Source organism: Castanea sativa, chromosome 1, assembly GCF_040712315.1.
Source record: "Castanea sativa cultivar Marrone di Chiusa Pesio chromosome 1, ASM4071231v1".
Classification (NCBI taxonomy): Eukaryota; Viridiplantae; Streptophyta; class Magnoliopsida; order Fagales; family Fagaceae; genus Castanea; species Castanea sativa.
In genome coordinates, this window is record NC_134013.1 from 4,702,270 (window position 1) to 4,727,671 (window position 25,402).

At 34.8% G+C, this 25,402-nt stretch overlaps 2 protein-coding genes across 3 annotated transcripts; both read left to right on the forward strand.

The window, feature by feature from the left end:
• Positions 1–2,038: 2,038 nt before the first annotated feature.
• LOC142613328 (uncharacterized) lies at positions 2,039–17,037 on the forward strand. Of its 2 annotated transcripts, none has more exons than XM_075785634.1 (12): positions 2,039–2,517; positions 2,970–3,144; positions 3,402–3,485; positions 4,027–4,268; positions 9,667–9,898; positions 10,109–10,273; positions 10,357–10,488; positions 10,752–10,865; positions 11,562–11,609; positions 12,319–12,397; positions 13,742–13,798; positions 16,541–17,037. In XM_075785634.1, exons 1-12 carry the CDS (start codon positions 2,330–2,332, stop codon positions 16,597–16,599), a joined length of 1,575 nt encoding a protein of 524 aa, XP_075641749.1. In that variant the 5' UTR covers positions 2,039–2,329; the 3' UTR covers positions 16,600–17,037. The 2 variants fall into 2 exon arrangements, with proteins under 2 accessions (XP_075641749.1, XP_075641755.1); XM_075785640.1 differs by lacking the exon at positions 16,541–17,037 and adding an exon at positions 12,503–12,539 and having other exon boundaries at positions 2,179–2,517.
• Positions 17,038–20,373: 3,336 nt separating this feature from the next.
• Positions 20,374–23,030, forward strand: LOC142606291 (cold-regulated protein 27). Its single transcript, XM_075777671.1, has 5 exons — positions 20,374–20,573; positions 21,128–21,268; positions 21,474–21,783; positions 22,228–22,340; positions 22,550–23,030. The coding sequence occupies exons 1-5, from the start codon at positions 20,493–20,495 to the stop codon at positions 22,616–22,618; spliced, it is 714 nt and encodes a 237-aa protein (XP_075633786.1). The 5' UTR covers positions 20,374–20,492; the 3' UTR covers positions 22,619–23,030.
• The last annotated feature ends 2,372 nt before the right edge of the window (positions 23,031–25,402 follow it).

Sequence of the window (25,402 nt, forward strand, 5' to 3'; positions counted from 1 at the left end):
CTTAAGCTCTAATTTTTTCTCTTTGGACCTTCATAGCTGGCTGGAAAACAACTGTAAAACGACTTCTGCCTCAAACCACTTCCAGATCTCTTGGAGCGTTATTTTTGTAGTTGGAATATGGTCTCTATGGAACCATCGTAACATGGTGGTATTTAAGAATATGCCTGCTAGTCAAACCATCCACAATGATGTTATTCATAGGGCAGTGGAGTACACTCTTGTTGCCCAAAATACCATAACTAGACAGCCACGGATTGAAAGGAATATTCGATGGGAGAGGCGAAATAGGGGCTGGTATAAGCTAAACACGGATGGCTCTTCATTAGGTAACCCTGGTATAGCAAGTGGAGGCGGCATTCTTCGTAGTGAGTCGGGCAACTGGATTAAAGCCTTTACAAGGAAGATTGGGGTAGCCACTAGCTTTGTAGCGGAACTATGGGCTCTTAGGGATGGTCTCAACATGTGTTTGAATATGCAAATTAGTGCTCTTGAAATTGATTTGGATGCAAAAGTAGTTGTTGATCTGGAAGGATTTTGCAAGTTACAACAGTGAGAGGAAAAAATATAATAAGTTAACATCCGGTTGAAAGAATTGTGGAAACTAGCATCTCGAGTTTTTAAAACTCGAGATCGATGGTGAAAATCGAGGCTTTCAAACTCGAGTTCTACTGCTGCCGTGGAGCAATTTAGCCACATAGATCTCGAGTCTTTGAAACTCGATTTTTGTCGGACTTGAATAAAAACGTACTTGAAGACGCAGCGCCGAAGGAGACGATCTGATTGGAGATCCGGAGCGCTGAAGAAGACGATCTGGTATGGGTGGGCGATCTGGTTGGAGAAGAACGTTGGTGGACGATCTGATTTTCAGCGACTGAGTGGACGAACAGATGCGACTGGGTGAACGATGAAGAAGGAACAAACGCGAACGATGAAGAAGGAACAGACACGAGGAAGAAGAAGGAAGGGAAAATAAAATGGTGGAACTTGAAGACTTATAAACTCGAGTTTTATCTTTAAACTCGAGTTTTAAAGACTCGAGATACTAGTTTTCCAAATTATTTTGAAACATGGTAGCTAACAAAATTATTTAATATTTAAGGTTAATTGGAAAAAAAATTCTGCTGATCTGATGTGTAATGCTGAAACCTTGAAGAATGATAATGCTTCTATTTTAGCTGATTGCAGGCTCCTCATCTCCCATTTTCCTCAAGCCAAAGTGTCCTATTGCTATCGTGAAGCTAACCGTTGCGCAGATGCGCTAGCTAGATTAGGGCGCTCCCAAGTCCCTGATTTTATGTACCTCAATGCCCCTCCTCATTGTATTTTGAATGCTTATCTTTCTGATTTGTATGGGCTGTCTCAGATGAGGCTATGCCTCCCTTCTAGTGTTTCTGTTTCTTTCTAGTTGAATGATAATTCTAGTTTACCAAAAAAAAAAAAAATATTAAATGTATTTTTATACACTTTTTCATCTACACGTATTTTAAAAAAATTAAAAATTGTTGTTTAATCACACACACCAGCCCCAAATATAATTAAAATTCATAATTACTTTTGTTTTTTTTTGGTTTGTACATTCTACACGGCTGTGAATCAACCTACGTCTGAGCGTCCAATACTTAACCCCAGGACCACGAAAAAGTGATCCAAGTCTCTACAGTGTAGCGGTCCATGTAATCCAAAAGCCAACAAACAAAGAAAATTCCAATGCAGTAATTCCAGTTTGTTTTCGGACCCTTTATAGAATTCAGCGACCCAGACCCAACCCCACCCACCCAACGCCACTTCAGACTTTCTATTCCAATTTCCAATCACAAACATTTTTTTGTTTCAAAACTTTCAACTCTCATTTCATCCCCCACCTCCCAAATTACCGCGTACCTCACACCACCCATTCACAAAACCTTGCTACATGGAAGCGTAGATTCCACGCCCCCCAAATATTTTTTTTTACTCTTTCAACTTAGACATGACCGCCGACACAACTTGAAAGCTTCAAAACCTCAATCAAAATGCTCTCAAGATTCCAGTTCATTCCAAGTAAGTAAGACAGAGAATTTAAAATTAAAAAAATAAGAAACAGATAGGCTTGCGAGGCGTATATATATGCCAGTTCATAGCTCTCTTTCCAATCCGCTGCTCCGAACACTGCTCTCTCTCTCTCTCTCTCTTTGTGTCATTTTCACAAACACGTAACACGCCCTAGATCTCTCCCCGATAATTATGACTTTTTTATAGAACCTTCCTCATACTTCCTCTCTCCTCTTTGTTCTTTTCTTTCTTGGAAATGCATCATTTCTGAGTGGGATTCAGAAACCAGATTCAAAAAATGGACGGAGGCGATGGAACTGTGAGGTTAGGTGCTCTGAACATGAAGCCGGATCGGGTCGGATTGGATTCGGGTCCTGATGTGTCTGTTTCGTCACCCGTTACCCGACAAAAAGCCGCCGCGGCTAAACAGTTCATTGAGAATCACTACAAGAACTATCTCCAAGGCCTTCAGGATCGCAAAGAAAGGTCCAGATTTTTAATTTATTATTTTTGGTTAATTTTGATTTATTTTGATTAGTGTTTAATATAGAAGAGATTTTAGTGTATAGTAGAAAATGTGGTGCTTGTAGGTGTACCTTAGATTTCGCTATATGCTTTGGTTTTGTTTATACATGAGCATCACAACAAGTATCTTGTACTTTTTTTTTTTTTGTTGGGTACTTTTTTTTTTTTTTGGTTGTGAGTGACTAGCTTTGGCATATTTGTGTCGTTGGAGGTTGTACTTTTAGTACCAAAAAAGATTTGGGTCATGATTGGTAATGTATTTGTCTTTGTTTGTTAGTCTTTTATTTAAGCTTTGTTTGGTATTTCCGAAACTGGGAATCATTCAGTTTAACCTTTTTACTTTCCTTATTAGGGTGTTCCTTTTCTTAAAAAAAAAAAAATTGGTAATTTAGTTTCATGTTACTGTGTTTCAGGCGTCGGGCGCTTCAAATGAAAGCGGAAGAAGCTCAGGTATCAAGTGAGGAGCAAGAGGAGATGCTGAGAAATTTGGAGCGGAAAGAAACAGAATACATGAGGCTGCAGAGGCGTAAAGTCGGAATTGATGACTTTGAGCAATTAACTGTAATTGGTAAAGGTGCATTTGGCGAGGTAAAAAGTGAAAACTTCATAATATGGCAATATTCATTCTCGGGTTGGTTTTCCTTTTCTGATAAGATATAGTATGCTTTTTGAGAGTTATATATAAAATGTACCTAGTTTTTGGTCATAATTTTAATTGACTCTAGACCTTATTTGGCATGCTTTTGATTGTGTAAGTTCCTTTGGAATACATATATAGGAAAAGAAGATGCATGTAATTTTCAGGGAGCATTGTTCTTATCCATCAAGTGTCCAATAAAATGCAGGTTAGGCTTTGTCGTGCTAAAGGAACGGGAGAGATTTATGCAATGAAGAAATTGAAGAAATCAGAGATGCTTAGCCGTGGACAGGTGACTAGTCTCAAATCTTTTGCTAATAGCATAACTAAATTGTAATGTACAATTGTACATTGATGCTTTTTATTGCAACAACCTTCATTATCTCCTATCCCACTAGAGCTTCTACTGTAATGTCTTAAATATTGGTTTCAGTTGGTGTATTTTGTACTTAGAGCCGCATTTTAAAAAAATTCCTTGTTCTGTTCTTAACATTAAATGTTATATCATTTTGTTGATCTATATATATATTCTGCATGCGTATTAGTCAGAAGTTACCTTGAGTACCCCCATTTTGGGGACAAGGGCAAGGGCAAGTAAACATTGTTGCAATAAAATTCGAAAGAAAATATGAATGAAAGTAAAAATGAAACGTTAGCTGAGGTTTCAAAAACTAAATTCATATTAAACCTCAAATATACATGGAAAAAAATAAACATAAAATTACAGTTTACTATTTGATGCTTTAGTGCAATAAATGTTTAGAATTGATTAATTGTGTACTCTTTGTACAGCAGGTTATGCATTAATTGTTCTACTTCTTTCCACAATTTAGGTTGAGCATGTTCGATCAGAGAGGAACTTGCTTGCAGAGGTTGATAGTCGGTGCATTGTAAAACTCTTTTATTCTTTTCAAGATTCTGATTTCTTGTACCTTATCATGGAGTATTTACCGGGTGGGGACATCATGACATTACTGATGAGAGAGGATATTCTTTCTGAAGATGTTGCACGATTTTACATAGCAGAGAGCATTCTAGCTATTCACTCAATTCATCTGCATAAATATATTCATAGGTATGATATTTATCAATTTGTGCTCATCGTATAGCTGCTAGTACTCATACACCAATGTTACTAGATTTGTGCATATGATTGGATATGTGAAAATTGTAGGGCCAACTTCTCTGACACTCATAGCCTGTCCAGTCTCAAAAAGCTGGATAGGTATCAGTCTACTGGCTTGTAAAGGCCATAAACAAGATATATGATGCAGTGTAGACGTGTAGAAGTAGAATCTATAACACACAATTACTACAACTTTTCCACGAAACCTGAGTTCTACAAGAACACTAGGCTAGTAGGCAAAATAATAGAGAAATAGTTGTTGTTTTGAAGATTTTGAGAGATATATTCCGACCTCAAGCTTCTCTTTTTTAGAACTTTGTTAGATTGGTTGTTTGTTTTGCAAAACCAATCATTTTGTTCTTTAATTGATTTCCTAGATTCTTGCAATTTTTGTATTTGATTTGTTGTACACTTGTTCACTCCCTATGTACTAGGGTGCTTCCTTCCTTTTTGGTATCAATATATCTTATTACTTATTAACAAAAACAAACTTTATTAAAAAAACACATACAACTTAAATAACCTCTCTATAAAGAGTATTTATAGGAATAGAATTTCTCCTACTCCTTTTAGGAAAAGAAATAATAAACCTACTTTTATTTGAGAAAGGAAAAACAATTTAACTAGGAAAAGAAAAACAATTAAAATCCCAACTCAACTAGTAAAAGGATTTTAATTCAAAGTACTAGAGTAAATAAATCCTAATTTAAATAGGAAAAGGAAAACAAGAAAAACTCTTTGTTCTTCATAATGTGATTTGCATCATCCTCCCTAGGTTGGAAGAAACTCATCCTCGAGTTTGGAGTCTGGATTGGAATTCTCTCCTCGATATGGAACAAGATGCGTAACATTGAAGACATCAGATGTACGCATATGACTTGGAAGTTTCAACTGATAGGCATTACGATTAATTTTCTCAAGAATCTCCAAAGGACCAATTTTTCTAGTAGCTAGTTTGTTGTACTCTCCCATAGGAAAGCGATCTTTGGTCAAAATTGCCCAAACAAAATCACCAACCTCAAATTCTACTACTCGACGTTTCTTGTTAGCAGCTTGTTTGTACTTAGCAGAAGTCTCCTGTAAATGCTTAGCAGTAGCCGTATGAATTTCTTGGATTTGTGTGATTAGATCCTCAGCTTTCACATTGACACGCTTCAAGTCAGGGACAGGAGCCAAATCAAGTGGTAGGCGTGGGTTGTAGCCCATGATTTAAGATGATCACTCACCAAGCTCCGAAGTAAATTGTCCAAGGAACGGTTTACCACTTCTGTTTGACCATCGGTTTGAGGATGATAGGCACTACTAAAATTAAGTGTGGTATTAGCCAAACGCCATAAGCAACGCCAGAAGTGACTAAGAAAACGCACATCACGATCTGAAACAATTGATTGTGGCAAGCCATGGAGGTGATAGACCTCTGTGAAGTAAAGTTGAGCGACATTAATTGCATCTGAGGTCTTCTTACAAGCAATAAAGTGGGCCATTTTGGAAAACTGGTCCACAACAACAAAAATTGAATCGTTACCTCGTTGTGTACGCGGTAATCTCAAGATAAAATCCATATTGACATGAATCCATGGCTGGTCTGGTATGGGAAGAGGCATATATAGGCCAGCGTTGGTTGTAGTGCCCTTGGAAACTTGACAAATATGACACCTCTCAACAAATTTTGTAATCTCCTTTTGCATGGTTGGCCAAAAATAAGAGTTTGTCACAAGCTTCATGGTTTTATCATGTCCCATATGGCCTTCATTATGCAGCTCTTGAATAACCCTTAAGCGTAGGCTACTATCAGGAATGCATAGTTGATTCCCTTTAAAAAGGAAACCATCGTGTATAAGAAAGTTGAACCGCTTTCTTGTTGCCACATCATTCATTATAGGGCCAAAGTATGGGTCACTAGAAAGCAACTCACGAAATAAATCAAACCCTAGCACTTTGGTTTGCATTGTGATGAGCAAAGAGGCCCTTCAACTAAGAGCATTTGCCACTCTATTCAATGCTCTGGATTTATGCTTGATGACAAAAGAAAATTGTTGAATATAAGCAGCCTAAACTGCATGCTGAGATGAGAGCTTGTCTTGGCTATTGATATGCTTCAAAGCATCATGATCAGATTAGAGGACAAACTCATGATAGGCCAAACAAGAACTCAAATGCTTCAATGCGCAAATTATTGCATAAAATTCCAAATCATAAGTGCTGTAATTCAATTTTGACCCACTTAACTTCTTACTAAATTAGGCCACTAGTTTGCCATTTTGACTAAGAACAGCTCCAATTCCAACATTGGATGCATCACAATGTAACTCAAATGGTTGAGAGAAATCAGGAAGAGCTAGAATAGGTGCTGTAGTAAGCTTTTCCTTGATCTGATGAAACGTCTTTGTGGCTTCAATTGTCCACAAAAACTTACTAGCCTTCATGCAATCTGTAATCGGTGCCATGATGGTGCTAAAGTCAGGGATAAACCGCCGGTAGAATGACACCAACCCATGGAAACTGCGAACCTCATGGATTGTGGTTGGTATTGGCCATCGTTTAACAGTAGTAACCTTTGATTCATCAACTGATAATCCATCCTTAGACACCACATAACCAAGAAATAAAACACTATCTATCATAAAAGAACATTTGGCTATGGCAGCATAAAATTTCTCCTTACTTAGAACTATGAGTACCTCTCGAAGATGTTGGAGATGTAAATCAATATTGGCACTATATATCAAGACATCATCAAAATAAATTACAACAAACTTGCCGATGAAATGGCGAAAAATCTGGTTCATAACACGCATGAAGGTGCTAGGAGCATTAGAAAGTCCGAATGGCATTACTAGCCACTCATATAACCCCTCATGTGTCTTGAATGCTGTCTTCCACTCATCACCAGGGTTTACATACCTTGCCCCCCATAGTACATGTAGTTTGAAAGATATTGCTTCGGAGCCAATCCTCACCTTTAGGTTTGGGAGGTGTGAAACATGCCCTTCTTGTAACTAACAAACGGCCATCATCCCCTTGCACATACTCCTCTTCCTCTTCAGTATCATAAACAGATTCTTGCTCAAAGGTATTTAAATGATCATCGGTACATTTTTCACTCTCAATAAATAAACCCTTACCATACCGGCCACTCTTGCAATCAGTCATTCTATGCCCTGTCTCACCATACTTGAAACATCGAGGGCCAGAACTACTAGCTACAGTGTGGTTGGGTTGTGGATTAGCTTGATTAACTTGGTCTTTTCCTTGTGTAGATTGTGTAGTTGCATCGTAAGGAGGAGTTACTGGTGGTAGTCGGTTGCCACTGCTATTTGAAACCATATTAGTCCTCCTATTCATCGTCTTCTCTAAATGCAAAGCTCTCTGATGGGCTTCGGATACAAAAATTGGGTCAAATAAATTCAAAGTATCTTGAAATTGTTGCCTCATGCCCCCAATATAACGTGAAACTAATTGATCTTCCGAATTTGCAAGGTCAACTCTAGCTACAAGTTGATAAAACTCTCAAGTATACTCATTTATAGATTGTGTACCTTGCTTAAGATTGTGTAGTTGTTGATATAATGTATGCATATATTTATGGGGCAAGAATGCAGCACGCATATGTTTCAAATTTTTTTCCCAAGTATTGATTTTAGATTTACCTTGGCGAATACGGCCCTGCTTTAATTGTTGCCACCATGTAACAGCACGTCCTCTAAATTTGGTCACCATCAAAGAAACTCTTTTGTCTTGCGGCACCTCCTTAAATTCCAAAATTTCTTCAACCGCAGCAACCCAATCTAGGAATTCTTCAGGTTGTAAACAACCTTTGAACTCTGGAATATCTAATTTGAACCCAAATTCCCATCTGTTTGAATTGTATGAAACCAGGGGTTTCTCCCTCCTCCTTCTATGTCCAGCAAATGGATTTTCCATCCCATCCTCAACATTATAGTCTACCTCATCTTCCTCCACAAAACGTAGAGTTGGACTACGGTTTCGAGGCCGGTTAACAATGGCTAAGGCAGCAAGCTGCTCTGTTAGCGCTTCAAACTGCTCTTCCATCCGCTGAAAGCGTGCCTCTAGTTGCATATTGCGTGCAATCTCATTGCGTTCATACTCCCCATCTAAAGCAGCCTGCCGTCCCCCATGTGATCCTCGTGCCATGGTAGGAACCTAACCGTGCTCTGATACCAATTGATGCAGCGTAGGTGTGTAGAAGTAGAATCTATAACACACAATTACTACAACTCTTCCACGAAACCTAAGTTCTACAAGAACACTAGGCTAGTAGGCAAAATAATAGAGAAAACCTCTCTAACAAACTTTATTAAAAAACACACACACAACATAAATAACCTCTCTATAAAGAGTATTTATAGGAATAGAATTTCTCTTACTCCTTTTAGGAAAAGAAATAGTAAACCTATTTCTACTTGAGAAAGGAACAACAATTTAACTAGGAAAAGAAAAACAATTAAAATCCCAACTCAACTAGGAAAAGGATTTTAATTCAAAGTACTAGAGTTAATAAATCCTAATTCAAATAGGAAAAGGAAAACAAGAAAAACTCTTTGTTCTTCATAATGTGATTTGCATCAATATATTACATATTAAACAGACCCTGGCTATTTCACTTCAGAGCCTGAATATTGGTCTTGGATAGTCTCAGCTGGCTGCAAGTTTGTCATAAGCATTGCTAGGCTGAGCCTAATTCTGGCTTGAGCCTAGCTGAGCAATTTACTAGACTATTGCATAAAATAAGACGTTGTAATCTATATTACTTATCCATCAAAAATCAAAACTCAGAAAATTTTATAGACGATATTTTAACCGTTATGAAATATTTAATGACATTTATTGTTATAAATATGGTTCAAGTTCATTAGAATGTCATACACATCGCTCTTCCTCTTTACGACTTAACCTTTGAGTGTGCCATACTTGCTGTTGTCTTTTGTCCTTCATAAATTGGAACCTTTGATTTTTCCATATACTTAACTGACAGATCAGGTCAAGATATTCATAAAATTCATCAAGTAATATACTTCCGATGCCCATTAGGATGGTATTAAATGTGATCTTTCCATTATGTCATTGTCAAATCATTCAACAATAAGAAACAACATAATTTTTTTATATATTGTGCATATTTTTTTAATACCTGTCATCAGGTGTATTGCTTTTCCCATGGCCAAACAGGCCAAAACTTTAGTTGGACAGAACTATTGTGAATTTGAGTCAAAGATCAAGATGAAGTTTTAGCTATTCTTTTGTAGACGGACATACATTTATCAAGTATCTAGTTATTTTCAAGTACTAGAAGCGTATGCTTACTTTGGCATTACCTTGCTTGTAGGGACATAAAACCAGATAACCTGATACTGGATAAAAGTGGACATTTGAAGCTTTCAGATTTTGGCTTGTGCAAGCCACTGGATGATAAATATTCAACAATATTATTAGAAAATGAGGATTTTATCACTCAGGAATCCACATCTGAAAGTGAAGGACATCCTGGCTGTGATAGAGTCCCTTGGTTGATGCCAAAGGAACAATTACAACAATGGAAACGTAATCGTCGTGTGTTGGTATTTATCTGAACTCTCTTTTATAAATGAATGTGTGTGTGTGTAATTTTATGGTGAATTCCAGCCTTATATCTCATGTGCAATGTCAAACATAGCAGCAACTTTCTGTTAAAAAAAAAGATTGTTGGTGGGTTCCAATTTTCTGTATGTCCTATTTCTTGAGAAATATTTCAACATGTTTCATGTTATCAATTACATCTATGTTTTCAGGCTTATTCAACTGTTGGTACTCTCGATTATATGGCACCTGAAGTTTTGCTTAAGAAGGGGTATGGCATGGAGTGTGATTGGTGGTCACTGGGGGCAATCATGTATGAGATGCTTATTGGCTATCCTCCCTTCTGTTCTGATGATCCAAGGATCACATGCCGCAAGGTAAATTTAAATTTGTGGTTCTTATCTTTTTCTTATGTATCCTTTGTATTTTCCAAATAGGCAACAATTTTGTCTTTTATCAGATAATCAATTGGAAAACGTGCCTGAAATTCCCTGAAGAACCAAAAATATCAGAGGAGGCTAGGGATCTGATATGTCATTTGTTATGTGGTGTTGAAACTAGGTTGGGCACCCGAGGAGTGGAAGAAATAAAGGTAATGAATGACCTATTTCAGAAAAACTAATTTTCTTAAAAGTATCAGATTGAGTTTCCGAAATAGTTTGTACGGTACATAAATTTAAAAGCAAATATCGATCCTTTATATGGCCCTGTTGTCAAATATACACACAATACTGTCATTCATAGCTTCTTAAAATAATTTGTACCACATGGTAGTAGATTATTCCAAACTTCTATCAGCATATTTATACTTTTATAGGTGGATTAGTGTTCTCATAAAAATTAATGTCTTCTCAGGCACATCCATGGTTCAGATGCACTCAGTGGGACATGCTATATGAAATGGAAGCTGCATATAGACCTACTGTAAATGGAGACTTAGACACTCAGAATTTCGAAAAGTTTGCTGAAGTGAGTACGCTAGAATTGATGCTCTGTTATTTTATTCACAATAATATTTGTAAATATATGATATTCTTCTAGTCTGAAACTCAAGAAGAGCCTTAGTTTCAACTTTTATGTCCTGAACATGGAGTCTTTGCACAAAGTGCAATTGCTATTCAAAACCAAAATTTTGTTAAACTGGCCACTATATTTTTCACTCCTAACCTGTGTCCTTTTTTTGGTCTTCCTCTTGTAGCCTTTCCGTTTTAAATGGTGTGGTATTGGTTTTGCTGAAGTTGTCTTTTTTGGTCTTCTTCTCAAACCAGTCTTGTTTACAATTTTCTAAACATTACTAACACATTTATTTGTACATATAAAGAAACCTGCTTGAGAGCTTTTCAAATTTTCAGTTTCTTAAAAAATGTGATTGAATATTGAAATTCTCTGAAAACTAGTTATTCTCTCTACCAATGGTTAAAATTCTGTAGAGGTGGAAGTTCCTTTCTTTTCTCACTTCTACTTTTCAGTAGTCCCCACCCCCCCCCCCCCTCTCGCCGCGCAGAGATGAGATTCAAGATGTTAAATTATAGTTTAGAGGGTTCAAATTGTTCAATTGAGAATTAAATATTATTTCCTTTTCATCTCTCTAAGGTTTCACAGTTTCTCAAAAGAAGAAAGAAAACAGGTTTCTCATAAGCCTTTGCTTTTTCTGTTTTTTAATAGGTAGAAGGTCCACCATCCACAATACCAACTATGGGACCCTGGCGGAAGGTAATGACTTCGTACTTTCTCTAATTTGTTGGAAATGTATCTAAAAGAAAACTTGCTAGAAAAACTAGACTAATTAATTTCCATCTCTGCTAGCCCTTTCTATTATCCTTTTGATTATTTTAATGGTTTGTTTCTAGATGAACTGCTAAACGCTGAAGTTGAATATGTCATGCAATGTGGATATTATTGAGATTTTTCTCATGTGACAGCTAATTGTCATCCAAGTTTCTAGTTCAGTGAACTTTTTAATTACTTTCATAGACCAACTGAAGTGCTACAGAAATTTTCTATTTATATTGTTTTTATATCTATACGGAAGCCTTGAGAAAATGGTGAACTTGAAAGAAATTTAAGAATAATAATTTAGATCTATATTCATTTTCTTTGGGAGGTGGATAGGGGTATATTGTGCTGAAATTTAGGATTAATCATAAATTTTGAACAATTTAAGTACAGTATTTGTGAAATTGTAATGGGATACTAATTCTTTTTTTCAATGTTTTAGGCGATGCTCAGCTTTTATCCGGCCCCATTAATTTACTCCTTATCTCCTTTATATTTGCAATAAATTTGTCTTTTTTCTTCCTACTCCTTAATTATGTACAATAATCAACCACATCTGCAGAATATCAGCTTTTTGCACAATTGCTCAATGTCAAATTTGACCCGCTATAATTTGTAATCATGGTTTTCTCATTTGATGTTACAGATGTTGGCGTCTAAAGATAACAATTTCATAGGATTTACTTTCAAGAAGTCGGATGCCCGTAAAGCACTTGAAAGTTCAGGTGTGCTATTATAGAAGACCCTACTCTGTTTTGTATTTCTTTTTTCTTTCCTTTAAAATTTCTTGTCATTTTAGTATATCTGATCTTTTGACCCCATGAATGAAGGATGCCGATTCAGGTTAATGTGAACATACTTAAGGAGGTATATTGACTTTTTCATACAAAAGGAACTGAATTTCAGAGTCCGTTAAAATGGGTTTTGCAAGGGCATTGAAGTGGGTGGGGAACTCATGCCATTTTAAGGGTCTACTGGAAGAAAGGGGGCCTTTATATAATGTAGATGAATGAGGTAGTGAGTGGATAGGACTTGAGTAGACACCCAAAACTAGTATGAAATATGATGACGATTAACTATAAAAGTTTCATATATGTTGACATGAAATGCCAAGTTGCATCAAAATCTTATCCTTTGTTAAGGGAATCGAACCTCCTTTAAGGCCTAAAACCTACAGAAATGCCCTTGTAATTTGTGTTATTAGCTGAATTTCTCGAAAAGCTCTACTTTGTGATTATGCATGAAAATCATAAGAAATATATATGACTATTCAGTGGAAATATTATTTAAGTGTGCTGATTTTATAACCTCGATGGGAAATGTTATATTAGCCTATTAGGATAAGTACTATTAATTGTTGGTCATCACTCATCATAGTATTGCAAGTTATTTTTTATTTTTATTTTTATTTTTATTTTGCGCCATTCATTTTATATTGAGAAAAGTACAGCTCTAGTTATAAACCTAAGGTTTTAAAAGGATCTTCTAGCCAAAATTGGTGATGCTGAATTACTAGTGATAGCCTGTTGCTTATGTGGACTCTGATGATGTAAAATCACACCTTCACATCATATATATCTGAAGTGCTGTTGCATCAGAGGGTCTCATCATGAATGTTATGATACATTAGTTGTTAACAACTGATTTAGGGAATATCTATCTCCTAATAGTAATTTTTCATCATAGTATACCGACTTAGTGTTCATATATCACATAATGGCTTCTTGAACAATGTGCAGATTTCGTGAATATTATGTTTAATTTTTGGCATTGGGCATGCATTATATTTGTTAACAGCCCTTTTGGCTTTGCTGTATACCAATTTTCTTTGTCTACTTCTGTCTTTTGATTGATAAAACAAGTTATAGATGTGGATCAATTTCTTTTGTTCATAAGATTGAAAGTTATATCAATTTATTCAGAAATTGAGCTAAGTCTTTGTTTGCCATAAATCCTGTTAATCTTACTGTAATGTTCCAGATAATTGGCATAAGCATTAAGTTTTTCTACCATTCCATGATACTTATAAATAGTGGAGCTAGACTTATTAACTTGGGTATGGATTGCAGATACAGATTTGAGATCAAATGGATCTTCGAAGGCCCCATCGCTAATTTCCTTGTTAGGTATGATTAAGTTTCAGTTTTGATAAGCTCTGTTTGGTATTAAGATGAAGTTGCTCTATTCTGTTTGTGGAGGTGGCAAGAAAATATTGATACCTTACTGGTAACAAATCCTGTAGTTTTCCATAACAAAGGACTAAATTATACTTTTGGTCCTTGAAATTTGGAGTAAGTTTGGTTTGGTCTCTCAAATTTTTGAAAAGTAAATATTTAATCCACATTCCAGCTTTTGTTTACTCTGGCTTACATTGGTAATGGCTGTTTGAGGTGGCAAGGTCTAATCTGACATGGCCAATTCTTTTCTTCTCTCTTCTTCTTTCTCTTTTCCTCTCACCTGATCCCCTTTCTCTCTCATATCTCTACTCCCTTGGTTGAACTCTGCTGATCCTTCGTTTGGGCGGTGCCGCATTGTGATGACAATTTAGTGTTGGTATGGCCAAGGGCTTTGCATTAGTGAGATCTTGGACGTTGGGGATTTTGGTTTAGATCATGGAGGAAATATCATGGATCTTGTTTACGGATATGATTATAAAGCATGGATATGGTCTTGGGTATGGCTGTTATTTTGAAGCTTGAAATGGTGATTTGGTGGTTGAGGTTTGATAGGTCTTGCCTAGAGAACTAGAGAAGTCATTCCCAGGGGTTTCATACCTTTTTTGGGAATTTTTTCTTCTTGTTAAATTAAATTGGATTTTTTTAAAGCTCCATACCATGAGTTTATTGATGGTTCTTTGTCTATGAAAACCATTTACTTTCCTCTTATTAGAAGATTTGAATGATGGTCTAAGTAGGAGGTATTGATGAATCACTTTGGCTATGCTGATTTTTGTCTTTTAAAGATTTCAACGACAGTTTGGTATTTTAGTCTTGGGTTTCCTCAATGTGATTCTATACGTGTGTTGAAGTTTGTGCCTTTTGTTATTCAATACCTACAATCTTTTCATGATTGGTTGCTTTTAGTTTTCTGCTGGTTGATGTGGCTGGATATAACTTTGTCTCTCTACCAATTCTTTGAAAGTTACAATCTTTGGTTTGTGCTTTAATGTTTTGTTAGTCAGTGGGTAGTAGTGGTTTTTCTAGAAAAATAATAATTACCAGATGTTGTCAGAGCAGTACAGATCCAGAGCCAGGTAGGTGTAAGATAACAGATGGAAAGAAATGTAGGTGCTCTATTGATGTGGCATATGCAACCCATTTATGGCCGAAAAACACAATTCATATCTGAAGTTATGGTGGTATCGAAACATTGTAAATGTACTGAATTAGTCACTCCAGAACCTTGCCGTTATAATGGAGTGCCATGTGGCTGTCGAATTTTGCCATTTAAGAACGAATTATAATGTCAAGGGTACAAAAGGACTAATTTAGTATGTTTACAATTTGGATACTAGAATAGAACCCAACTCAAATTTTAGAAACTAAATTTATATTTTTGCCAAACAAAAAATATCTGATGTTGCGGCATGTTAATTTCATTAGTTTTTGAAGCTATAATGAGATGTAAAATGTTAATATTGGGTCTGTTTCTTGTCAATAGATTTAAAATGTTAAAATGCTTTGGTGGTTTTTGACTAAATGGGAGTCCTTTGGTAGTTTCAACTGGGAGCTTCTTCACTCCGGCTGATAACTTTGCTTGCATTTCTTGCTTTAACAATGAGGACAGCAACCCTTAGGATTTGTGGTGTTGGCCAAAGGCGAGGGAGAAGTGAGAGAAAGGAGGTACATGTGGCTTGCTTATGTGTCAAAATGCATGCCTTGTGAGCTTAAAAACCCTGCCATGTCAGATGGCCTTTAGCCACGTGCCAAAAATAGACAAAAGTTAAGACTAAGGGGCTAAATTGTCATCTTCTATAAATTTAAGGGACCAAAATTGAACTTTTTAAATTTGAGTGACCAAAGTCGAACTTACCTCAAATTTCAGGGACCCAAAAGTATATCTTACTCTTTTTCTCACCCACAAGTGGTAATTGCAAACAATCAGCATGGCATCAGATTCTTATCTTCCCTTCTGCGTTTTCTCATTATCAAGCAGAATGATGACTCATCCTAGATAAGACATCCCAAAATATCATTTTATTGTGGATTTTTACTAATAGCCCAAATAGTGTATTTCCCTCTAGCAATTCTAGATACAGAAAATATCACTTTTTGCAAAGCTTTTTGAGGTGATGAGTTGTGATCGGTAAAACATTACTAGTGATACCACTTTTAATGTACACCAATCATAACATACTGTCTTAATAGTTGTGTAATAAAATTGTAAGTTTTCTGTGTCACTAGACTTATTCCTCCACCTCCTTTTTTGTTCTATTTGGGAGCATTAAAAGTGTTTCTTCTACTCTGCATACTCTTCAATATAGTGGTTTTGTTGATTCTGAATTAGCAGAAAGCTGATTATTTGCCTTAATGATCATTTCTTATTTTTCTTTCCTAGCTGTTGACACGGGTTGGATTGACTTGCAAGAAACTGTGATAACACTTTTAGTGAACACCAATCATAGCATGTTACTTCAATAATTGTAAATTTTATGTCACTTGACTTAATTGGCTTTCCATCACCCCTTTTTCAGTTCTGTTTGGTAGTGGGGGTGGTGGTGTTGGAGCTTTACAAGTGTCTCTTTTACCCTGCATAAGTGATTAACTTAACAATTTTCTATTCTGGTTTTGTTGATTCTGAGCTAGCAGAAAGCTAATTATTTGCCATAATTGTCACTTCTTGTTTTCCTTTCCCCACTGTTGACACAGGTCGGATTGACTTGCAAGAGACTGTGATACCAGAGGGGGAGCAGAAGCCGGAAACTTGAGTTTAAACATCTTCCTGTTCTGCTTCAATTGGAATTGGGTATTAATATTTTCTTCAAACACACACAAGAAGCTATTGTGAGAGAATGATTTGGTGAAATTTTCACTCTGTGAAAACATGAATAAGGCCATGATCTTGAAGCACAATTCTCTGTTTCTCCCCTCAGTATGTTGTATCATATAAGTGCCACAGTGAAGCCACTAATAATTCAGTTCAAAACGTCCTGCTCACTAAGCAAAAGGCTAAATTATAGTTTTGATTCTATCTGTATATCCGATGTTAACATAGGATCACCATTCAATTCAATTTTGTCGGTTGGAAGTGGATATATTTTTGTAATTTATTCAATTTTTTCATATGAATGCTTTGGACATCGGTATCAAGAGCAATCTTATTATGAGCTTCCATTTTTCTATAAATGCTATGGACATCGGAACTATGAGCTCTCTTATGACGAGCTTGCATTGTTATTTGTTGATTTTGAAACATACACAATTACAATCGTATTATCATTAGCGACTCATGTCATAGGGACCCCAGTAAATTCATCTGTGGGTTGATGGTTTCTATTAATCAGTTGCTGAGATTTCATTAAAAAGTAAAATCTAATAGAACAACATTGAGCTATTTGCTTTTCCCTCACAATCAAGGTTGTTAAAATTGGGATCCTATGTAATCCTTACGTAGGATCGTTGAAGGTAGGTGGGATCGTAGATCGTAAGATCGGATCGTGAATTGTAAAATCTTACATATTTTCAGATTTAAAGCAAAAAATACATTAATAATGACTTTGTATGTTGAATAATTATGTAAACTATATATTCATTCATAAAAAAAAACTAAGATTTGCGTCATATGATGTAATTTTATGTCATACATTGCTAATTCTATACTAACGAAACAAATATATATAAGTTTTGACCCAATATATTTAAAAAGTTCAATAAATGTTTAATTAGCAATCAAATACTAAAATATTTATCAAAATAGATGTAAAATATTTTCTAAGTTTTAAGTTCCAAGTTAGAAATTCAAAATAAGTTAGGAAATAGAAACTAGCTAACTACGACATAAAATCTAAAAGCAAAATGAATATTAAGGTAAAATGAACATTTAATTATTCCCATTCTAAGGTTCTTATAACAACTGTCCTAAATTTCTAATTATCATCATTCATTTCATTATCTATATAGACATTATATATTTGTATACTAGAGCTGCAAAAGACATCAAGATACAATTATACACTTAACTATCCAAGTTATATCACTTAGCAACAATTAAAAAGCATGCTAAAAAAAATCAATCAATCAATATACAAATACAAGCATAATTGATAAAATTATATATATATATATATTTTAGTAATACTAGAACACAAATTAGTATATTAATCAAACAAATTTAATAACATTATAGCTTAAAAGGCAACATCAAATTCTTTATTTAGAAATGATGAAGTATTCTTTCATTTTGATTACAAGTGAATTAGAAATTAAAAAACATTTGCTTAGGTTAACATAATTTTATAAAAATAAAATAAAAATTCAAATCATCACAACATGAAAAAATAAAAACTTTAAAGTTTCATCAAAACAAAAAAATTATCCCATAAAAGAAAAACCAAAAATTTATGTTTTTGGTAGGATCGGTAGGATTTGATACGATCCTACGATTTGATACGATCCTACATGATCCTACATACGATCTTATCATTTTTACGATCCTAGTGTGATTCTAAACGTTTTGGTGAGGTGGGATCGTAAAATCTTGTGATCCTACGATCCACAACATATGGCTCTTGGGACTGCAATAGCATGTTGGTGTTGAAACATTGCATAGATATTCCTCTGGATGTTCACTGGTCACGGCCGGATACGATGGTTTATGGTTGTTTGAATTCTGAATTATACCTTTATAAATTTCCATGATCTAGTTGCAGTTCACTCATTAACAAGTGACCATCTTAACATTGAAGTACCTTTATTCTGAGTAGATATTTATGTTCAATGTTCACTCTCTATCTTCAAAGATAGTTTAAGCCCCACTTTGTCGATATACCAAGTCTTCCAAGCTCTTTCATTGCCATACATTTAAAAAGGTTAAAATGATAATTTGGCTAAAGGAAAGGAAAGGAAATGAAAGGAAAAGAATCAATTCTCAACCATTCTTGAATATTTGTATTTAGTACCCTTATTCTCTTTCACTACTACCGTCTCGTGGGTGCACATAAATATACAATACTTGGGAACTTTGGAAGTATAATACTTCATGTTCTCATAGAACAATGAATTCTATGGTAAAGTTTGAGGCAAAATTTTCCATTTATATGATGGAAAATAATATTACTCTTTAAAGTATTATATGCTTATTTCCTGAGTAGAAAGGAGTCAAACTACAACCTCTGGTTTATGAGGAATAATTATTAAATATATAAAAAAAAAAAAAAACTTCTTATGCTCCGTAGACTTGTAAGAGGAGGTATATCATGTTTCGGATACTTGAATCCTCCCCTTCACATGAGGGTGGATCTCATAAGTGAAGAAGTATATCATATTTTGGATACACGAGTCATTCCCCTCACATGAGGATGGACCTCACACTTGTGAGGTCTACCCTCATGTAATGAGGAGGACTCACGTATATAAAATATAATGTATTTTTTTGACTTGTAAAATGTATAGTCCTAATAATTATGAAATTGTTAAGCAAGGGAAGATAATACTATATTGAGGTGGAAATTAAATCATAAATGACCTATAATCAATTCAATTCTAAATTAGAAACAGAATTGAATAGTATTAAACAGTTTTTATTTATATATTTTATTTATTAGTATTTTACACACATTCAATGCGGTTTGAACTTACAATCTCACTTTTTATTTGGGAGAAAAGTGTCAAAAAGTTATAGGTCATCGAGAATTGCATTGGGGGTTAAAAGAATAGTATTAGCATTGTGATTCTGTAAAAATGTAGCTAATGTGATGGGTGTCCAAAACATAAACAATAAATCTATAAAAAAAAGAAAAGAAAAAGAAAAAGAAAAAGAAATTATAACTTATTATTACATTATTATTAAAATAACATGCTTGACTTATACATATTATATATAAAATAAATAGTAATAATAAACTCATATAAAAACAATATTATACCAATCATCATAATTAAAACGTTAAGTCTAAAATGTGAAGGGTTCTTATACTTTTACATTCATTTTTACATTTTTTTTTCTTTTTTCTTTTTTATGAACCAAAAAAGGGTAGAAAGAAGTCACTTAAGTTTGTATTTTTCATCTACGCGTGATTATAGTAACACTTTACTCGCTAAACACGAGCAGCAGGAATAGGAAATTCAAATGAACCATACTGTGCACCCAGCCGGCCAGCCCATGTAGATATTCTTATTTTAGTTGTAGATATTCTTATTTTAGTTACAGATATTGAATGATTGATATAAAATAACAATGTATGAGGATATTTTGAAATGAAGTGGGGACAGTTTGAACAGCAAATGGGCAATAGACACGTAATCCTTGTACACAAAAGTCTTCACTAAAACTAACCCCTCTCTCTCTCTCCTCTATAACGTCCCAAACACACTTTAAAGACGACAATGAGATATTTTTGGATGCTCCATCGAACAAAATATCTTCTTGGGTCTTTCTTTCTTCTAATATCACCAGTCACGTGGCAACCTCATGACCCCCTATGACACGTAGTTAAAGCAAAGTGACAACTGTAACGTTCTTTTGTCCCCCCCCTCCATCCTTCCTCACCGCCCTTCAAATTCTTATATCTCCAAGTCTCTCTCTCACTTTCTCTCTCTCTTTCTCTCTCTCTCTCTCATTTTTTTTTTTCTCTGAAAATATCTCAAAGGTTTTATCGTAATTATGAAGGATTTCAAAGCAAGAGTTTCTGGGTCAAGTCCACCACCTTCCTCTGCTTTAACTGCCGAGGCTTCATCAAGCTTGGTACTTTTCTATTTATATATAATATTTTTATCTGGGTGTTTTTTTTTGTTTTTTTTTTGGGGTTTGATTTTGATTTATGTTTTGTAGAGAGATCAGGGCTGTGTATGTATGTTTATATGTTTTTTTGATGAATTGGGTTATTGGGTAGTTAATATTTTATTTCTTAATTTAGATTGGAAAATTTTTAATGTTGGTTTGATTGAGGTAGTTACACTTTTGTCTTAAAAAATGAAAAGACATAGATGTGTTTCTTTGTAACTATAGGAAGTTGCATATGACTTTGCTACATATGAAACAAACCTTTTTATGTTTGAGCCAATGGTTGTGAGCAAGAGAATATAGTATATTATATTTGCAAAATAAAGTGAAGATATGAAATGATATGGGATAGTGTATTGGGGTTTTGTTTATTGTTTTGTTGGTCATTATTTCAAACTTCAAAGCACTATGTTTTTTATTTATTTATTATGTTTTCTTAATTAAAAAATTTTAAAAGAAAGAAGCACTTATAATTAGTCTCTGATCATAGTGTTATGCACTCAATTATATGTCAGGGTAATCTTTTGACGGACAGGTCTTCAGACTGGACAGATGAGAAGCACAGTTTGTATCTCAAGTCTATGGAAGCATCATTTGTAAACGAGTTATATGATAATAGGCAAAAGCATTTGAACACTCGTAACCCTTCTGGCCAGGTTCCAAATTATATCTTTTTCTTTTATGTGAATTCTTCTATATTGTGTGCGTGAAAAGATCAAAACTTAGTGTATATGTGCAATGGATAAGACACTTTACCAATCACTTTTCCCGTTGCAAGAGTGAGAGTTTTGTGTATTGGCTACGAACCTTTGTGTATGTTTTTATTTACTAATTTAGTGTGTTATGTTTTTCATTTTCCAGTTTAAGGTTCTCCGAGGTGGGTGTTGGCAAAAGGTTAATTTTAATAGAGCTGATCTTCAGCTGAAGAAAGCAGCAGGTGGGTCACGTAGTCTTTTGGCAAATCCTTGGATTCAGCATTTTAGATCTTCATGCACAACCCAAGTTGTAGCATCTGCAGATGTCCAAAAAAATGGTGCATCCAAGAGTCAAGCTTTAGGATTAGCTGGGACTAACTCCAACTCCTCCTGTGGAAGAGCTACTTGTAATTCAAACCAGATTGATGCGTGTCAATTCCATTCGTGCCATCAAGATTTAATCGACGACAACACAGGTATTCTCATCTATATTTTGGTTGGCATGAATGGTTTTTAAATTCACACCCTTTGTTTCATGCTTCTTTGATTACGTATATTCTGTATCTTGCTCTAGTTGCTTGCCTAACCATATCATATCGGCTTAACAATGAGTATTACCACATGCAGTTTTTTCAAATGAATAGAATTTCCAGCTCTTATATATGTGTGTGTGTGTGTGTTTTTTTTAATGTTGCATGACAGTAAAAGGATTTTGAAAAACAATACATGTGGTCAAACCCAGTTGGAAAACAGATTTTTAGAGCCAATTAAGTTGAATTGAAGGTGGCAAATGGCTGCATTTTTCGCATTCAATGAACGCCTCAACTTGAACTGCTAACAATTTGGGGGAAAAGATAAAGGAAGGAAGGATTCATGCTTATTATGTGCCAAAATGATTCAAACTATTTTGGCTTTTGCAGAGGTATCAGATCAGAATTTTGTTGATGAAGTTGTTGAAGGAGAAAAGGAAAGCTCTAAGCACAATGCAAAAAGGATAAAATCTAGTACAGCTAGTACTTCTAGCCATGATCAGGTAATGTGATTAATTGATTTATTTTATTAATAGTTTTCTTGCCAAATAAGGAGCTAATAGAAAATATGATTTTGGATAGTATAAAATTGCAAAAAAGAATGCTTGTGGCCAATCCTAATTATTAAGCTGATGATTCATAGTTGACGACCCCATTCTCGTGTTATGCTCAAGGAATTCTAATATTGTCTGTCTCTCACTTGCTTTTCTAGGTTGTTCCTCGTAATAAGTCTCCTGCAGCAGAAGATGTTGCTGAGAATTGCATTTCTGGGGCTAGATAATGGATTTGACCAGTGACTGGGAGACAAAACACCATTGACTCGAGTGATTAGCACCTAACCAGGGAGACGGTATCTTGTAAGCCAGTCCTAGGAGCGCACCTCTGTTAAGCATGTGAGTCCCATAGGCGTGGGGCACACATGCCTGTGAGAGGTGTCGTCCATAGGACAAGCGCATAAGATAATTTTTCCTAACAAGGAGGTTGTTAACCAAATTATGCATATGAACAGTGGTGACTGATTGTAACTATAGTTTTAAATGCTATGTATGTGTGTGAGAGAGCGAGGAAGGAAGAAAGGTTTTGGGGATTTCAGGAATTAATTTTTTCTATTGATGTCTAGAAAAGGTGTGTAATTATTGTTACACTAACTGTGGCCCACTATTTTTGTGTATATAAATATATTTCCATGCTAACCTCTCATCATTAGTATAAGTGCACAATTGCACCTGGACCCAAAGACAATCACGGGCTCAGGCCCAATGAGCCTTAAACAATGAAATTTGTAGAGTGTGGGCTTGAAATCTAGATTAGAAGTTCTGAGAACTTGATAACAGGCTAAAAGTTACAAACACTTGTAAATAATAAACGATAATTGCAAATAGACCTCCTCGGACGTGAGCCGAGGACTACTTCTGAATTATTTTTCTTTTTTTCTTAAAGGTTACAATTCTTCTTTTCTTTCTTTGTTTCTTGAACCTTCTTTCTTTGGCGTTCATCCCCCTAAATACTTCTTTTCTTGATGCTTTTTTCATGTGTTGTTCCAACCCCCCTTCCTAGATATTTCTATTTTTAGTGCCTTTGAATAGTGACCAGAAGTTTTAGTTCTACTGTTCAGGGGTCACTTCTCCATTAATGCGGCCAGAGAGGTAGGTGCAGAGTCTTTAATGTAGAGGTGGCAGCCTTTGCTTTTGGTATTTTTCTAACACCGGTGTACCTTGAAGGTTCAGGGTTTCCCCCCTTTAACCAACAATCTTTCCGGAATATTGCCTTGACCTTCATAGTGAAGCTTCGAGTTCTCCTGGGTCTATCCGAGGAGAAACTTACCCTCGGATGCGTCCTCGGACCCTTGGCGTATGGGCCGATTCGCAGTACTAACAGATTCTTAGCTTAAGAGCAGGTCGGCCCTCCTTGCTACAGCCCAAAGGCCCATATGTCCACTTGGGTCTTTTTACTCCCCACAATTAGTACTGCTGTTCTGCTACCTTACTACTACTTTGGCCATGTAAATGATTTTTAGGGTTAGTTCGGTACAAGAAAAAAAAAAGGGTGGATAAGAAAAATAAAAATAATGAAAAGATAGGAGGAGGATGGAGAAGATAACACTATCCATTTTTCAGTATGTGTTTGGTAGAAGTAATAGAAAAGTGAATATAAATATAAATTTTCTTTATTTTGTTAAGAAGAAAACATGTAAAGATATTCGAATTTGTATTAATTTACTGTATGCTCTTAAGAATTTAAGGTTCCTAAGCATTTTTAGTAAAAGTCGTCTCATGTTTGTCAATTTTGTTAAAGAAAATTAAGCATGCGTCTCATACTACCAAAAAAGCTACCAAATGTTGCCAAATGTTTGGCAATTTCTGCTAAAAGAGCTTTAAGGGGAGTCTTAAAACTTGAAAATTGCTCTAAAGCAAATATCTAAATCTTGAAATTTCATGAAAAGGTCTTGTTCAAACTTTATAAATCCATTTTGCGTTTTGCCAAAAACTCAAAAGGGATTTTTAGTTAGAGTTCTACCACTAAAACTCTTCATTTAAAGCTTTATTTCTCATAGCAATGTTAAGCCGATAAATCAAGTTATTTGGTTCGAAGTGATGGTCTTCTGAAGAGCTTTTAACCACTGCACCACTTTTATTTGGTATCTTTCCTCCTCTTCTTCTTCTTCTTCTTCTTCTTTTCTACTTCGTTTTTTTTTTTTTTTTTGGTGGTCATTTCTAACAACTAACTATAGTTCCCCTCTAAACGTTAACATTCCTTCTAATTAAAGTAGTTTATTGAAAAAAATTTCATAATTGAAGTTCTACTGCCTATAGTAATATCAAATTGACACATTCATTAAACAAATTGTAACATGGTAGAAATGTTTACTAATTTAATATTTAACAAAATATGAGGTATATTAGAAATGGGATATAGGAGCACCAAAATAGTGAATCATGCTTACAAATAATTCACGCTTACTTCCTTGAGTTATTCTCTCAATTTTCTAATGTTTGTCTAGTTGGACAACACCCCACGTTACTTTTTTTCCCCTTTTATATCATAGTTTTCACTTACCAGAGTCCGATCAAATCAGTGAATTATACAAAATTTTGGTTCAATATAAAAGAAATATCGATTTTGCCAACAAAAGAAGAAAAAAGAATTAAACTGTGAACGCACAGTTATGAGCTTTTTAAGATTTTTGCTTTAAAACTTGAAGTACACGTTCAAAAGAATAATTCAAATATATAAATTTCCTAAATAACAATATTCTATTAATTTCAATATTTGCTATACTTTAATATTTACATTTAAACTGAATATAATCTCATATTTTATAGCTTATGTTTATCTTTGTTTTTATTTTAATTATTTAATTTATTATTATAAAAAATAAACAATTTATTAATCCTAGAGTTGACCCAACAGTTTAAAAAGTGAAGTGAACCATCAACTCACTCTTTTAAGTCTCAAAGATTCAATGCTTTTTTTTTTTTTTTTGATACAAAAATAAAAGTTTTATTCTAATTTAATCAAAATATATAATATGTGAAGCTTCTTTTTCATGATTTGAATTTTAGCC